Raw genomic sequence first — 17,505 nt, 5'->3', positions numbered from 1 at the left:
TCTTCCAGCTACTCTGCACACGACAGTTTCCGAGACATCTCAGGAAACCTGCATGCTGGGGTGTGTGTGTGAACTTTCACATTTTTTTCCATCACTCTGTGAGGTTTTTGGTTTTTTGCTTTTTGTTTTGTTTTGTTTTGTTTTTTTGAGACAGAGCCTCGTTCTGTTGCCCAGGCTGGAGCGCAGCGGCACAATCTCGGCTCACTGCAACCTCCACCTCGCAGGTTCAAGCAATTCTCCTGCCTCAGTCTCCTGAGTAGCTGGGATTACAGGCACTCACCACCATGCCCGGCTCATTTTTGTATTTTTAGCAGAGATGGGATTTCACCATGTCGGTCAGGCTGGTCTCGATCTCCTGACCTCATGATCTGCCTGCCTCGGCCTCCCAAAGTGCTGGGATTACAGGCGTGAGCCACTGCGCCCAGTGATAATATTACTTCTGAATAGGAGTATCTAGGCTTTCACCATCCTGTAGTGTGCATTTATTCTCAAGAGCAGTTAGAAACAGGAGTCACCAGCCTTCAAACAAATGAACGAACCAAGCAAGCCCAAGCCACACCTTGGAATCGCATTCTCATCCAGAGCTTTCTTGCAGCCCTGAGGCAACCCTGGGCATGGAGGGAGAGTGAGGTCAGAAGCCTTGGCCCCTTGCTCTGAGCCACTAGTAGGAGGCGACTAGAAGTGCCTCCTGGATCACACCCCTGTCCACATCAAGCCTGCAGCAGATGAGGCGAGGCCAGTGTTACAGGTGAGACGTGGGGCCTCCCAAAGGCACGTCGCCAGCCTGGGGTCACATGGTTGCTAAATGGCAATGCCAGGAGGAAGGAAAGTCCAGATCTGCCAGGCTCTTCGTTTAGGCTTCCTTTGTCTACATTACAGGAGGCCTGAGCCTAGAGGACAAGTAGGTGAGGATGTGGGGTTGCCATGGCAATGAAAGAGGCCCTGGGCGAGGCAGAAGGCAGCCAGAGCCCTCCAGTCTTTGCTGTCCTCTCCAGGCACAAGGAGGAAGGAGCTGGACCCAGGTCGGAAGCAGCCTGGTACAGTCCACATTCTCCAGGTTGCTGTGCCCAGGAGGGGCCTCAGGGGATCGCAAGCAGCTGTGTTGATGCTCAGAGCAAGGGGTCATGACCTGGAGGTTTGTTTGAAAACCTGCATAAACATCTTCTATCAGAGGGAGAGCTTATGCTCCTTAGCCAAACAAGCTGTTGGACATGATGTATTGTGAGACGATTTGTTAAGTCTGATCTGGGGCCATAAGCTCTCCCAAACCCCAAAGTCTTCTCTAGAGAAGGCTTCATCTCCAGGCAGAGGATCCCAGTTTGCATCTCGCTCTCTTCGCTGCACTGAAAGATGCTTCCCAGAAGCCGGCCCTGTCCCCTCAAGCAGGAGCTCTATCTCGGCTGTTAGCTGGGACCCAGACCCCACCCTTTCCCCATTGCTCGACCTTGCCTTTTATGAGCTGAAGGCCAAGATGACCCTCTGGCCTGGAGCCAGCACCTGCAGAGAAGTCTGCATTGAGAGGGAAAAGGGGGTATGGAGAAGGTGGCGGGGGAGACAGAGAACGGAGAAGGACCTTCCTCCCACAGCTGTCCCCATTGCAGAAAATGACAATCCATCCTTTTGATGACTTGGATTGAGGTTCTTGGAGTCATTCTCAGTGTTTCTCTTTCAGTCACAACCCTCTCCAATCTATCAAGAAATTATCTTGACTCTACCACCTTCAAGGTACAGCCAGAACCAGACCATTCTTCTTGCCTCCCTTGCACCTGCCTCATGCAGGCAGCGTCACCTCTGCCTCCTAATAGCTCTTCCTGCTTCTGCTCTTGTCCCCTTACAGCCCTGCAGTGAGCCCCACAGCCATGAAATCAGGTCATGCACGATGGCTGCCCACTTCTCCCCGTCAAAGCCAAAAGCCTGCAACAGGCAGCACTGGCCCTCATCCCACCATGTCTTGCAGGTGCCCTTTGGTACCCCCAAGAAGGGACGAAAAGGGGCGGGTGCCCTTTGTCTCTCTGCTAAGTCATCAGAGGTAAAATCATCACCAATCCCAAGAGCCTAGGGGGAACACCGAGACGGTCATTCGAAGAATATGGCAGCCCTCCACATTCCTCATCTGCTCTTCCCTCCCCACTCCCTCCACTCCAGCCAGGCGGGCCTCAGATACATGAGCATCTCTTCTGCTTGGAACATTCTCCTCCGGTGACCTTCTAGGGTCCCTCCCAGGTCTCCTTGTCTTTGATCAAATACCACCTTCTCAATGAGGCCACTCAAATGACCCTATTGAATACTGCAACATACCCACCCTCACCCTGTCCTGTTTTTCTTTTCCACAACACTTAACACCGTCCACACCCACATCACAGAACGTAGTAGGTCTATTATCTGCTAGAATGTAAGCTCCCTGAGAGCAGGGCTCTCCCTGATGTGTTCCCAGGACCTAGAGCAGTGTCTGGTATATACCAGATGCTCAGTAATTATTGAATGAATAAATGGATGGGCTGGACTTGGTGGCTCACGCCTATAATCCCAAGACTTTGGGAGGCCGAGGCAGACGGCTCACCTAAGGTCAGAAGTTCGAGGCCAGCCTGGCCAACATGGTGAAACCCTCTCTACAAAAAATATAAAAATTAGCCGGTCAAGGTGGGGCATGCCTGTAGTCCCAGCTACTCAGGAGGCTGAGGCAGGAGAATCACTTGAACCTGGGAGGCAGAGGTTGCAGTGAGCTGAGATCTCGCCACTGCACTCCAGCCTGGGTAATAGAGCGAGACTCTGTCTCCAAAAAAAAAAAAAAGAAAAGAAAAATAGGATGGATGGATGAGAAAAGAAACAGCCAGGAGCTCTAGAGACAGGAGGGAAGCAGAGGGCTGGAACCCACAGAGACAGGAAGTCACCAGGGGGAGGGGCCTGAGGCCAGAAGCATAGCGTCCATTTGGGCGCCAGTATCCAGATGCCCTTTGTCTCCCACTAAGTCATCGGAGGTGAAATCACCACCAATCTCAAGAGCCTGGGAGGAATGCCAAGACAGGTCACATGAAGAATGTGGCAGCCCTCCAGTAAAGAGGGTCGCCTAGGGGGACCCAGTGTCTCTGGACAGTTTATTTTACATGGGATGAATCTAAGCATCTCGAGGATACACACGGAGCCAAAGAAGAAAAAACGAGATGGGATTTAACTTCCTGAAAACTCTTTATAATAATGCAGGACAACTGTATATAGCAAACGCCTTCAAAATTTAAACTCTTTAAACATTTAATTCTTCAGCGTTAATACACACAAATGCGATAACGGGTTGGAGGGGGGGCGGGGGCAGGTGGGTTACAGCCTCCACTGGGATCGGGGTTTCAACAGTGTTACTTATAAATTATATTACATCGATTTTATTTACTGATCTAGGCAGCCAGAGGGTGGAAGGATATACAATGTGGAGGACACACATTCATACCGGGGTGAGAAGTGCTGGCGGGAGACACAGCTCTTTAACATGAAAAATGTATAAAGTATTTAGCAAAAGTTACAGAAAACAGATCAAACAAGCAAGTTTATTTTGTTAGAAAATTCCACTCTCATAGGGTTTGCCGATGTGCTCGTGTCTGTGAAGGGGTTGTCTCTGGTCATCTCCTTCGTAAGGGAAGGGAAGGGATGCTAAGTTGGGGCCCCTGTCACCAAGAATGGCTGGCGTCCCTTTGAGTGTCTGTCCCTGGGTCCACACAGCTGCCTGGAACCCATGACTCCTGACAGCCCGTCTAATGCAGGTGATGCTGGAAGGGAGGTATCCCCACTTGACAGATGAGTGCACGGAAGTCCCGACAGGGGATGTGACTTAACTTCAGGTTATAGGACAAAGGAGGCAGCAGAGCAGGGCCAGTCCTGTGCCCTCCCCCTGCATAGCAGGCTTTCCCTCTAGGTCTCCAAGTCACCCCACGCTGAGAGAGCACCCACGTGCCCTGACCTCTTTACATTCCACTGCAATCTCACTAAAGTTTCCCTCAAACACCAAGGAACAGTCCCGAACACCACATGCCGTCTCCAAAGGCCATCACCCCAAGCTCACGTCACCCCCGGAGACATCTCCCAGCAAAGCCTCCTGACAGCCATGTCCCAGCATTTAGAACGTGGGGAGAAGCGCACTGGTTTTTGCTGTCTGATTCTCGCTCTAACCTGCTGCAACGGGAATTGCTTCTTCACCTCCAGGAAAGCCTCAAAAGAAATACTCCTGAGAGGAAGACAAGAGTCCTCCCGAGCAAAATTCCACCCAGCAGAGTCCTGGCAGCCTCCTGGGCTCCCTACCTTGAGGCCCCGGCAGCTCAGGCTTCCTGGCCCTAATCTTCACCTGCTCTGGATCCAGAAATGTCTCTGGTTCGCATAGAGAGGTACCCAACTGGTCTCGGGGCTCACCTTTCACTGAGCAGGGAGAATGAAGAAGACATAGCTTAGAGGATTGTTTACCTCGGGGGTCACACTCAGCCCAGTCTGGCCTTAGCTGGATGTGGTCCTGTCCCTGCCACCACGTACCACCATCCAGTGGGCTGCAGGCACAGGCCAGGCTGTGTGACCACCAGCTGAGCAAGGCTCCAGCTGCGACCAAGACTCCATCTTCACACCTGTCCTGGTTCCTGGGGAGTGGACTCCAGAACATACTATCAAAGATTGGTGAAGGAGACCCAAACGGTCGTTACTTGCGCTTTCTTTGGGGGGGTCCTAGGAGAAACTACCTCAATCTTAACAGCTCATAAAACTCTTAATTTTAGCTATTGGAAAAGTGCCAAGGCAACTCTCTCTCACCAGGACTTGAGGCAATTCTATGCACGACTGTGCAGGTGAGAGCCAGAGATGGCATGAACACGTGTACAGGGTACATCATTGGAAACGAGAAGCGGGGGAGGTACATGCAGTTGCCGGTGACCTGAGACACTCATCTAGAACACATACCCTCAGCTTGCAGATGAAGCAACAGATCCAGGAAAGCATCGTGATGAGCCCCAGGGCCAGCCCCAGCCTTCTTGTCCATGCTGCTGCTGCTCGCCTTTCAAAGCCCCCAACGCCCCATACACGCCAAGGACCGTGTGACACTGAAGCCTGGGTCCCAGAAGGGAGCAGATCTACTGGCTGAGATGCAGGCTTTGGGTTGCAGCAGACGTGAGCAGCAATTGAGCACCCATCCATCCCTTCCCCTCCCATCCCATCCCTGGCTTCTTTCTGCACTACCAAAAACCTACCACGAGCCAAAAAGGCGAGTGTGAGCTCTAAGAACAGCTTGTGGGCACAGCTGGCATTTGGAGGAGGAGCCTGGGGAGCTGAAGGAAGCAGCAAGCTGGAAGTGGTCGTGCAAACAAGTTGAAGACCCCGGGCCAAGAACTTCCAGGGCAAACGGCTCAGTGTAAAAATAAAGAAGCAGAGTAGTGCATCCATGCAATGAAATACTTCCTGGCAACGAGAAGGAACAAACCACGCACACATCGTGGATGACTCAAAAGCATTAAGCTGAGGGAAAGATGCCAGACTCAAAAGGCTACATCAGTGTGACTCCATTTATATGACATTCTAGAAAAGGCAAAATTAGAGGATCAGATAATCAATCAGGGTTGCCAGGAAAAGAGGGCAGGAGGAGGGAATTTTTTGGAGTGATAAAAACAGGTTGATCTTGGTGATGGTCACAAGACAATAAATTTGCCAAAATTCACAGAACTGTATATTTCCAAAGGGTGAATTTTACTGGATGTCAATCATACCTCAATAAACCTGGGAAAAGGTGGTGGCGATGGGCCTTGTAGGGATGGAAGGATTATGGGGATAAGACGATATCCAGGCTATGCGGGCGGGCAGCCGATCTGTACCCCACTTAACATTAGAAGTGCTCTCTCCTACCTACACAAGGAGTACATCTCTAGGCTTCGGTTTAAACGCTCCTTGTCAGGACTACCTGCAGCTAGAACAAGCCAAAGTCTCTCACATCCTTCGAATTTTATGGCTTGTTTTTCCAAAAGGGACTTTGGCTCAGCCCAGATTTTTATGCATCCATCCACTCATCTAGTAATTGATTGGTTTTCACATAGGGTGAGGAAACAAAGCCCTGGTTGGTGACTTCATTGGTACACTGTTTTCGGTGTGCCTGGCTGTTTATCAATCCTGACCAGCGGAGCACTGCCTCCCACCGCAGAAATTCTCCTTGGCCGACAGGGCGCTGAGTGGAGCCAGAAAGGAGGCCCAGGATGGTCCCACTGACAGAATCTCAGGGCCACCGTCTCCACAGTCCAAGTGGCCTATGTGTTGCCACTGATGGAAAGCACTAGAAAGAATTGAGGGTAACAAGTGGCTCTTCCTGGAGGTTCTCATGGCAACCAACTTGGAACACCATTTAGCTTAAGGATTTTTTTTTTTTCTTTTTAAATCAGGCTTTCACAAACAGATCTTGTGCATCAGTCTCTTGGGTGAAGGCAGGTAGAAGGGGCTGACTTGTTCTCAGAAATGGAATGGAGGTTCTCAAGAATAGCCCAGACTCACCCACTTTGAATAAACCCAGCTAAGTCCTCACCTAAGCACCAAGACATAAGCAAAACAAAACAACAACCCAGATAGCGTGCTTGCCACTCCAAAGTGCAGTCTTTTATTTTCTCAGTTGCATCCTAATCTTGATTTCAACCAGAAAGGGGCCCCTGTTCATACGCACAGGGGTCTGGACTGTCGACTCCAGCCCTGCTCTTAATTCACTGGCCATTTCACAGCCTCACTGGGTACCCTTGGGCTTCACTTTCCTATTTGCAAAGAGTTATTTATTTTTAATTTTTTTTGAGATGGAGTCTTGCTCTGTCGCCCAAGCTGGAGTGCAGTGGCATGATCTCGGCTCACTGCAACCTCCACCTACCAGGTTCAAGCAATTCCAATTCTCCTGCCTCAGCCTCCCAAGCAGTTGGGACTACAGGTACGCACCACCACACCTGGGCAATTTTTTGTATTTTTAGCAGAGATGGGATTTCACCGTGTTAGCCAGGATGGTCTCGATCTCCTGACTTCGTGATCCTTAGCCTCCCAAAGTGCTGGGATTACAGGCATGAGCCACCATGCCCAGCCCTTATTTGTAAAGAGTTATTTAAAGCAAACAAAGAAATTTCTGAAATTCGAGTTGGATATGGGCCGTGAGGGTCTGGTGACCAGGTGATTAAAATCTTGTTGCTGTCTACCTTCCATCCAGTAGGTAAATGCCTCACGACAGTAGTTTATATTTATAATAAAGAATCCCAGAGGGTTAAGTGTGGAGAGCGCACAATGCTCTTATTATATGCTTCCCCGTCAACATGGAGAATAGAGGAGAGTGGAGGAATGCCCATCTTACAACTACAGCGCCACTTCTCAGCACGCCTGGCTTGTCTTGAGCATTCACTGAACAAACGAATGTAGATTAATCAGCGCAACAGACTTACCTCTGAAAACTTGAATTCTGCAGAGTACCTATATATGAATGCCAAGGTTGCTGACCTGTAAGGCCCCTGAAAACGAGAGATCATGGGCTTCCCTGATGACAGGGCCATATGGTGTCCTCAGATTAGATCGTAGCCCAATGGCTTTAACTTGCTTGATGAATGAATAACAGAGGGAAGAAAGGAAGGAAGTACGTGAAGGGGGTAAAGAGAAGGAGGGGATGAGGGGGAAAGAGTGACCTCCAAAAATGGACTGGCCCAAACTGAGCCAACTTGAGCTACCCTGGAAGACGCAAGAGGGTTCACTCTATCCCAGGGATGAACAGAGGACTCTGGAATCCTCAGATGGAAATGGAAAAGTCAATGAGCCATATTGTACTCAAAATATCTTGTTAATAACAAGGCTATTGGCTTTGAATGTTTGGAAATCATCCACAAAGTAGTTTACTAAGCCACAAAGCAATTACCACTAGCACCCATTTTTCATAAAGAAACCAAGAAATAATATTCTAAAATTGGTAGCTGGTGTCATGACCCAACCCCAGATCTGGACTGAGTGGTTCTCCATCCCATGGACAGATCCTACCAGGAGGTCTTCATGTCGGTGAAGGCCTTTGCGTCGGCCTTTTTGGTTGCCATGCTTCAAGAACAAGAGAAAAGTAACAATGTTTGGTTTACTTTAGTATATTAGGCATTTTTCTAATGCGAACTATAAGAAAGCAATTCTCATTCAATGATAGAGGTGCCAAAAAATTAGAGATTAGTAAGTCATCGGTTTCTAGCACGTTAAGACTGAAAGACCAGTGAGCTGTGCTTCTTGAATTCTGCCCTCACTGCAGATGTGCAGGTCAAACCCAAAGTGGTCAATGGTAAAGAAGGAGAAAGATGGATTTCCAGGGTACGGGTTCCTGACTAGAATCTGCCCCTCGCTCACGCTTCTCCTGGCCCTTGGGGCTGAGTCTTTAGACTGACATGGTGGAGAATGTGTTTGCTGTGGTAGAGAAAGTAATGAGCTGGACCAAACAGCAGCACTGAAAGCTTCCCAAGTCACACTCAGACCAGACTTTTCCAGGGATTGGAAGACGGAGAGAGGGAAAGAAGGTGCCGTCACCAAGTGAGGGTTTGGTGCAGGGCTCTGGAACGTCCAGAAGGAGCTGGAAGCAAAGGTGGCGGGACACTGTCTGAAAGGCAACAACCCAGTGTGGCCACAAGAGAGTCTGCTATGCCTGTCCAGTGCCCACCAGTGACAGAAAACCATACAAGGGACAGCAGTCCCAGCCCTGCCATACACAAGAAGACAGAGCCATCTGGGCGATGACAAAGACTTGCCCTAACCCATCTCCCATGTAGGACTGACCCGGCCTCATCAAGAGCCTGTGGTGGGCAGCCTGGGAGAGTGGGGGCCAGGGCAGCCCAAAGGTGCAGAGGGCAAAGTGGTGGACAGGCCCCAGCTTGCTGGCCTCTGAGACGAGCTGGTTTGTTTCCATCCCTGAAGCCTTTGGATGAGCTGGATGAGGTCTTGGTAACTGAGAACTTTGGAAAGCTTCCTCTAATGAGACTGGGAAGGGGTGGCAGGGTGGGGGCAGGGGCCTCCCCGAGGAAGCAGCTGGGGGAAGGATGATTGGCATTTCCAGAGGAGACTTTACAGACGGCGCCTGATCTCATAGGACACATGAGGCAGCGCTCGATTTGGGGCTAATTTGCCGAATGAGGTAGTTCCATCCTGACCTCTCCAGGCATGGTGGGTCTGGGAAGACAGGAGCCAAGCCTTCCTCCTGAAACCCCTGGTGATGAACAGTGGCTGAGAAAGCCAGATGTGGACTCCCAGAATGCAATATGAAAAAAATAAAGAAGGAGGGCTGCAAAGGATTCTGGGTGAGGCTGTGAACTGAATGGCACCTTCTACCCATGATGCTGATCCTTGACACCTGGCTTAGAGACAGAGACCTCCCTCCCCTGATCCTCCAAAGCCCTGGAGACAAGGGAGCCAGCTGGAGGAAGAGCCTTGGGGCTTCCAGGGCACAAGCATGTGACGGTGACCCCTACAAAACTCGGCAGGGACCACAAAGTTCCAGCCTCCGTTTGTTTCAGAGCGGCAAGCACAGCACGGAAATCAGGGGGTCTTTAGCCTCAGAGACAAGGGCAGGGCTGTGGGTCTGTCTTCTGGGCCTGGGAATACAGGGGAGCCCCCAGCTAGGCCGTCCGAGTCACCCTTCTGGAATCACCAGCTCTCTGCCCTCTCCTCAGTGGCCCCAGGAGAAAGGGTGGGGGGCATCCACTCAGCATGGGCCCCACGGTGGGAGCCCAGTCCCCCTCCCCAGCAGGACCCCCCGAAACTGCACAGGCCCATCTAGATCTCCATGTCCACAGGGCGTATGCTGCCCGTCTTGTGCTCTCTGACCCACAGCTCCCTGTCTTTGGCCGGGTCCACTTTTCGAAGCAGTTGATCCACGGGCTCGACTGTCTGCAAGAGACAGAGAATACGCGACATCGTCAGAGACAGCAGCCAAGCCGGGGAGAGCTCCTCTGAGACATGCTGTCCTCACCTTAGTGTCTCTCAGAGCAGCCTCTCTAGAGGGCTCCAGGGCCCCAGGGGAGGCCCATCTGAGGGACAGCACATGAAGAGGGCTGTGAACGGGGAAGCCCAAAACGCATCCGGACCCTGCTTCTCACCCTGCAGACTCCAGGCCTGGATGAGAGGCTGGGAGGGCCTGCAAGGCTGTCTTTCTCCCTTTTACCCCACATTCACCACCAGAGAACAGGACAAATAAAACTTGAGCTTTAGGTATTTTGAATATTTCTAGAAGTCTTTTTTTTTTTTTTTTGGTTTTGTTTTTTAAGAAATTTACTAATGTCTTCAGCTACTATAACTACTATGAGCTTCTTTCTCGGGGTAACAGCTCAGAGGTGAGTCCACTTCACATGCCAGGGTCGGATTCACACGCACGTCCAGGACAATGCTGACAGGCCTAGCCCACGAGGCCACCCCCAGGCCACAGCACCTGCCCACTGCCCGCCTTTAGGACAGATTCACTTGCAGCAGCCACTTGGCCACGGCCTAGCACCAGGCGGCTCTCCCCAGGCCCCGTGTCGCCCAGGAGTCCTGCTGGGCTGGAAACTCACGCTTTGGTTGAACATGTCTGTTTCATGCCGCAGCTGCGTGTACTGGCACAGGTGCTGCCGGATCATCTCTACCCTCTCCACCTCCAGCCGCTCTAGCTCCTGCCGAGAAAGTAAAGGCCGGAGAACTCTGAGCACGTCCCTTCCACTTGGAGGTCCTCCCACCAAGACGACAAAACGCAAGTCACTGGCAGTGGACATCCTGCCCCATCTGACTCTCTGGGGTCTGATGAAGAGCGTGTCCCGTTATCTCGGGTGAAGGTGAAGCTGATGACAGCAGCAGCTGCTGTTTTACTTCCTGAAAAGCCTGCTCTGCCAGGCACCGAGCTGACGGCTTTCCGTGCGTTCCTTAGCTGTCCTCGTTACAATTTTAAGAGATCGTTTCTGTTATGATCCCCATTCTCCAAGCAAGGGAACTAACACCTAGAGAGGCAACAACACGGCTCACCCAAAGCGACATGGAATGATGGGGGAGACAGGATTTAAACCAGAGTCCATCGGGCTGTTACTCATGGCACCGCACCCACGCAGCCTGAGCCCTGGTGCCCTGGTGGGGTGCAGCAAGGGGACACATGTGGGAGCTCCATGCCACACATTCCTGGGACCTTGTCCCTGGGCCTCTGCTGAGCAGCCTCCCTTCCTCTGCCCACACCTAGTGCTGCGGCCGCAGTAGAGACCAGGCCAGGGAGGCAGACGGGGCTGCACGTGGCGCAGCTTTTGTCAAAGGGGAGAGGGGAAGGGGTTTGTCCTCTGGTTTCTAGATGGTTTTGTGTCTTTGGAATATAGGGGATCAGGCTGTTATTCTGCATCCAACTAGGTCACTGCCCAGGTGATTAACCAGAAAAGGGGGGTAAAGCAGGGGGCTTAATTAGGAGATTAACCAGGAGGAAAACTAGGCCACTGTCCCTGGTGGAGGCCTCTAATCTGCTCTGGTGGGCTGACACCTGGGGAAGGCAGCTGGTGAGTCCTGTGCTGGATCGACAGGGGTGGCTTTAGGCAGTGGGATGATCCGATGAGCACCTGGCATGATGCCTCCTGTCCCATCTGGCCCAAGCACCAGCCACACTTCGCTGTCCACTCAGGCAGGTGCTGATCGATAAGGAGATGCTGCTCCTTTACAAGAAACACTCAGGAAAGCATCATCGGCCCTGCCGCCTGTTGTTCACCCTTGGTCAGAGGCCTCCCCCCACCCCCCCATGTAGCGCCAACCTCACCCATCCATCCACTTTGCAAGGATCTCCTATCAAGGACCTGCATCTCGTGTGTGTGCGTGTGTGGGGGAGGTCCTCTCTTCCTATAGCTTGGCTATTTTTCCTAAAGAGGCCATTGTCCACTTAGTTGAGGAGAATTCTCAGTTGACCCTGACCTCTCAGGGGACAGCCCAAGAAGGATGTAGCCATATCCAACCCAACCCTGCCCACGTCCACACAGCTAGGAAGCACTGGAGCAGAGATCTGAATCCACATAAGCTGGCTCAGATTGAGGTTTTGACCCCAACACTGAAGTAGGTTTGATGACCATCTCTAGGGTCACTCCACCCCATCACCCCCGTGCCCGCTAACAACCACCAGGGGCTGCTCTGCGTCAGCCTCTACCATCATGTCCACACATCCCTGACCACTTACCAATGTGGTGGTCACCATCTCTTCAAACCACTTGGACTGGGCCTGGTTGTAGAGGTCCACACAGCGCATGAGGTCATCTCCTGGAAAAAAAGACCATAGTCACCATCACGATGCATCCTGTCCCCACCATGACTCTGTGCCCCACCGCCAAGCCTTCTCCTCCCACTAGGGTCACGGTAGTCACTGGAAAGTTGGAAAGGGATGGCAGTAGGAGTAGGAAGAAGAAAGCAGAGCCAGGGAAGGTAGGGGGCAACCCACCCCCATGAGAAACCAGCTCAGGTAGCCCCCTGAAGCCTGACCCCAGATACCAAGGATTCAGGATGGTGGTTCTCACTCGTGTGTGTGTGTGTGTGTGTGTAGGGTATTCCTAGGACCCCCGATCCTATCATGAGCCCAAGAAATGCTTCCCCCCTCTCTAAAGATGGCAGTTTTATTTTACACTGGAGAATCCAGATTGGTTAAAACATGTCACACACAATTTGGTACTAAGAAGAATTAAGGAAGATAAATTTGCAGATCACGTGTGTGTGTGTGTGTGTGTGTGCACGCGCGCGCATGAACACACTGCAAGATGTCCTTCTGACGCACTAAAGAACGCATCTGTAGTCCCAGTCTAAAACACGCACCGAAGCAGCACACACCAGCTTCGGGAGAGTGGCTACCTTGGGAAACAGAGAGAGGCCGAGTGGGCAGGAATCAGCGCCTCCCATCGCATTTTATGTCATCGCAGAAAGATCTGAGGCAAAACGTAACTATCCAATATTGATGACCACTCTATTACTTTCTGTTATCACATGTATGTCTGGAACATTTTGTAATTAGAAAGGAAACGCACTGTGGAGTAATTGCAAACATTACTAAGTGTATCAGCACCTTGGAGGCTTGCTACACAAATCACCGTCTGTGGGACAGTGGCACTTGTATCCCCCGGGGTCGGCTAGAAATTCAGAAACCCAGGACAGATCCGAGACCTACTGAATCAGAGACTGCGTGTTTACGAGAAGCTCTGGTAATGCGTGTGCACACGGCAGGCGGAGCAGCACAGCCCTCGTGCACAGCTTTGTCTCAGCATAGCTTCCTGATCTGCTCAGGGCTCCAACAAGAAGAAGGCATCATGGTCTTCACTCAAGATGGAAAATGCTCATGATGAACCCCAGAGTGAAGTAATTTTCTCTAGTAATTCTAGAAGCAGAATGCTAGAGTGGAACTTGGGAATCTGAGTAGAGTTCAAGTTACTCCTGTAGCATCATCCTTGTGGCTCATAGTACTCTGATAGGAAAGCCAAAGAGAATAGGCAAGGTTATGTCTCCATACCCAAGGCCAAGCTGCGAACCACACCACTAGCTGTGCCGCACGCCAGGGGCAAGTGTGCCTTGAGTAACAGAGCCCACACCGAGGCATTTATTCATTTTGTTCTTGGTCCAAGGCCAGTGACTGGACCCTTGATCCCAAGGGGCACTGACCCAGAGAGAAGAAAGTGGATACCGCACCATAAAATGTATCTTTTTTTTTTTTTTTGAGACGGAGTCTGGCTGTGTCACCCAGGCTGGAGTGCAGTGGTGCAATCTCAGCTCACTGCAACCTCCACCTCCTGGGTTCAAGTGATTTGTCTGCCTCAGTCTCCCGAGTAGCTGGTACTATAGGCGTGCACCACCACCCCTGGCTAGTTTCTGTATTTTTAGTAGAGACGGGGTTTTACCATATCGGCTAGGCTAGTCTCGAACTCCTGACCTTGTGATCTGCCCGCCTCGGCCTCCCAAATGCAAATGCATTTCCACCAAGAGCTCCTGCCTGGCCGAGGAGGAGGGCGGCGTGCTGCTCTGTACACTGTGAAACTCCCTGAGCCCTGTGTGTCAATCCTGATTTTGAGAAAATGCTTCAAGAACTTCCACAGCATCGGGAAACAGAGTAGGTGAAGGGGGCTGTGCCTTCTCTCTATGGTAGCCCAAGAGCTTGAAAGTGGACCTTTATGAACAGCATTGGTTAAGACCATGGATTGTGGGACAAGAATGCCTTTGTTGTCACCCCAGTTCAACTACTTAGTAACTGTGTAATCGTAGACAAGTCAGTTAACCTGCCCTTGCCTCCGTGTCTTCATCTGTAAAACGGAGATAACGACTGTACCTTTACCAAGTTGTTACGAGGAATAAATATGTCAACATATGTAAAGCACTTAGAGATGGGCGTAGAGAGCCAAATATTAATATGGGCTATGGTGGTGATGAAGATGAAGATGATGATCATGATCCCTGAGGATCTGACGTCCTTCCTTCTAGAAGCCTTGGAAAAGATCAGGAGGAGGGAGGAAAGGAACAGAAGGAAAGAACAGGTGGCAGTTCCTAAGCAACAGGCTGTTCAGAAAAATGGTGACAAGCAGGGTCTCTGGAATGAGAGGAGACTGAATTTTGGCTTCACCACTCCACCACTGTGGAGCCCATGGAAGATTCTCACTTTCTCTGCCGTCAGTCTTCTCAGTTGTAAAGGGTATAAATATACCTCCCTGCAGGGGGACTGTACTGATCAAAAGAGACAATGCTCTAAAGCATGGAGGCTGGCCACAGCGATCGCTCAGAAGAGGTGGCATTTTTCAGAGTGAGGTCTAAGGACTGTCACTTTCACCACAAAATGATTCCGAACTACAGGAATGAGAGACCGTATTATCTGATGATAATGCAATAAAACTATGTAAAAAAAAAAAATATATATATATATAGCAAGATTAGAAAACAACAACAAAGCCCTTGCTTGTAAACATGTAAAGATTTTCTTTGAAACAATTCTTGGCTCAGAGATTAAATGAAAACCCAAATAGCAAAACACATTGAAAACATCAGAAATAAAAACACCACAAATAAGAAACTGTGGAATATGGTTAGACCACCAGTGTAAGGAAAAAGAAATGTCTGGTGGGTTAAATATTTCACTGTTTTCTTTTGTTTTTTTTGAGATGGAGTCTTGCTCTGTGGCCCAGGCTGGAGTGCAGTGCTGTGATCTCAGCTCACTGCAACCTCTGCCTCCTGGGTTCAAGCGATACTCCTGCCTTGGCCTCCCAAGTTGCTGGAATTACAGGCACACACCACCACACCCAGCTAAGTTTTGTATTTTTAGTAGACACAAGGTTTCACTATGATGGCCAGGCTGGTCTCAAACTCCTGACCTCGTGATCTGCCCACCTGGGACTCCTTAAGTGCTGGTATTACAGGCATGAGCCACTGCGGCCAGCCTTCACTGTTTTAAAAACAAAAACAAAAACACCTGAAACAAAAAAAAAAGTAAGAAAAACCCCTCTAGGTGATTAAAAAGAAAAGATCTAAGTCAGCTCTGAAATCTAGGCTTCTTATGGGAAATATCACTGTACAGAAAAATGGCAAGAAAAAATAGACAAACAACAACAACAACAAAAAAATTACAAAGAACAAAACTAAAAGACAAATGACAATCTAGGAAAAATATCTGCAATTAAAATGACAAACAGGCCATGTGCTGTGGCTCACGCCTGTAATCCCAGCACTTTGGGGGGCCGAGGCAGGTGGATCACGAGGTCAGGAAATCAAGACCATCCTGGCTAACACAGTGAAAACCTGTCTCTAATAAAAATACGAAACAATCAGCCGGGCATGGTGGCGGGCACCTGTAGTCCCAGCTACTTGGGAGGCTGAGGCAGGAGAATGGCGTGAACCCGGGAGGCGGAGCTTGCAGTGAGCCGAGATTGCGCCACTGGGTGAAACTCTGTCTCAAAAAAAAAAAAGACAAATGGTTCATCTCCCTGATAGATAAAGAATCTATGGTCAATGGGGAAAGGATATAAAGGATATAAGTTAGTCAGTTCACAGAAAGTACAAAATGATTTATATATACATTTTACATACTCAACCGGGGTTATGGAGAAAAGCAAATTAAAAACAAAATATCATTTTCCTCTCTCACTAACGATTTCAAATCTTGGTGACACACAATGTTGATAAGCATTTAGAGAACAGGCATTATTCATAGATGCTGTTGATGGGTGCTCTCTCTGGAAAGCAATTTGGAAATATCCATCAAGATGAATAATACCCTTTGACTCAGCATCTATATTCTCTCTATATGCAGATCTGGTCTTAGGCACACACAAAGATGCAGGTACAAATAACAACAGCTGCACTGGCTGGCAAGCACTCTGAAACAGTCTGAGAGTCCTAAACCTCAATTAAGGGAATGATGAAATAAATTTGGGTACAACCATACAATTGGACACTGGCCAGCCATTAAAAAGTTTGATATGCATGAATGGAAGGGCAAAAAGATTTATAGAAATGAAAGAGAGGTATTTCCAAGAAGTTCAGAAGACAGACTGTATCATCAAATTTATATAAATTTAAATATTTAAAAATCAAAACACTAGGAAGAGATGGTGATTATTTCTGTGAATAGCATTTTATATTCTTGTCTGCTGCTTAAAATATTTTGCCATGTACCAATACTGTTTTTGCAATATCATTTTTTTTGAGGTGGAGTCTCTCTCTGTCACCCAGGCCGGCATGCAATGGTGTGATCATAGCTCACTGCAGCCTTAACCTCCCGGGTTCAAGCCATCCTCCACCTTAGCCTCCGGAGTGGCTGAGACTACAGGCATGCACCACCATGCCTAGGTAATGGTTTCAATTTTTTTTTTTTTGTACAGATGAGGTATGAGGTACTATGTTGCCCAGGCTGGTCTCGAACTCCTGGGCTCAACTGATCCTCTTGCCTCTGCTTCTCAAATTGCTGGGATTACAGGTGTTAGTCACTGCACCTGGCCTACAATTTATCTTTTTAATAACTTAATAATTTAAACAGATCTCTTCCCCTTATGTGCCCCCCTTCTCTCTACCAATAAATATATTGTGCCTTCTATTTATGGATCCAGTAATTTACTATTGTGCACTATAAGATCTGTATAAAAAATGTTATCCTTCTATTACATTATTTTTTTATTTACCTATTTCTATCCTACCTTATGTAAGGTGAATGCTTTCTTCTATAATGAAGGATTGTAACAGGTTCACCAGAAATTGAGGTGAATAGTGTTAGACCAAACTCTAACACTATGGGACACATTCTCATTCCAGAGGTAACATGTGTGTCCTCTCGTGCAGTAAAACGTGGCTTCCTAGTTACTGAGGTTTTCACTGGTTTCTACCAGGCCTTCTCTTCCTCTGTGTATTAGCTAACTTTTACCACTAGGTGGAAGCAGAAACCAATTCATTGGGAGACTCCCTCCAGGAGACTGAAATCTGGTTATTTCTTTAAACAAATTGTCAGCCTCTGTTCCCAGGGCAGGAGCCCATCCCCATAGGTGAACCTTGAGAGCATTGCTTCCTGGG

At 49.4% G+C, this 17,505-nt stretch overlaps 2 protein-coding genes across 5 annotated transcripts in view; both read right to left on the bottom strand.

Moving 5' to 3' along the window:
- STX8 (syntaxin 8) overlaps positions 1-17,505 on the bottom strand; it is a 691,269-nt gene that overhangs the window by 654,895 nt on the left and 18,869 nt on the right. The gene's annotated exons all lie outside the window — the stretch shown is intronic.
- GAS7 (growth arrest specific 7) overlaps positions 3,187-17,505 on the bottom strand; it is a 289,764-nt gene continuing 275,445 nt past the window's right edge. For all 4 annotated transcript variants that reach the window (XM_050765349.1, XM_050765352.1, XM_050765351.1 and 1 more), the window contains exons 12-14: positions 12,161-12,240; positions 10,539-10,637; positions 3,187-9,879 (exon numbers count right to left, since the gene is read on the bottom strand). In XM_050765349.1, the coding sequence (XP_050621306.1) occupies positions 9,766-9,879; positions 10,539-10,637; positions 12,161-12,240 (293 nt within the window). In that variant the 3' untranslated portion in view covers positions 3,187-9,765. The remainder of the gene's footprint in view (positions 9,880-10,538; positions 10,638-12,160; positions 12,241-17,505) is intronic.

Source organism: Macaca thibetana, chromosome 16 (assembly GCF_024542745.1).
Source record: "Macaca thibetana thibetana isolate TM-01 chromosome 16, ASM2454274v1, whole genome shotgun sequence".
Classification (NCBI taxonomy): Eukaryota; Metazoa; Chordata; class Mammalia; order Primates; family Cercopithecidae; genus Macaca; species Macaca thibetana.
The sequence above is the reverse complement of the archived record's forward strand: the minus strand, read 5'-3'. Positions and strand labels throughout refer to the sequence as shown.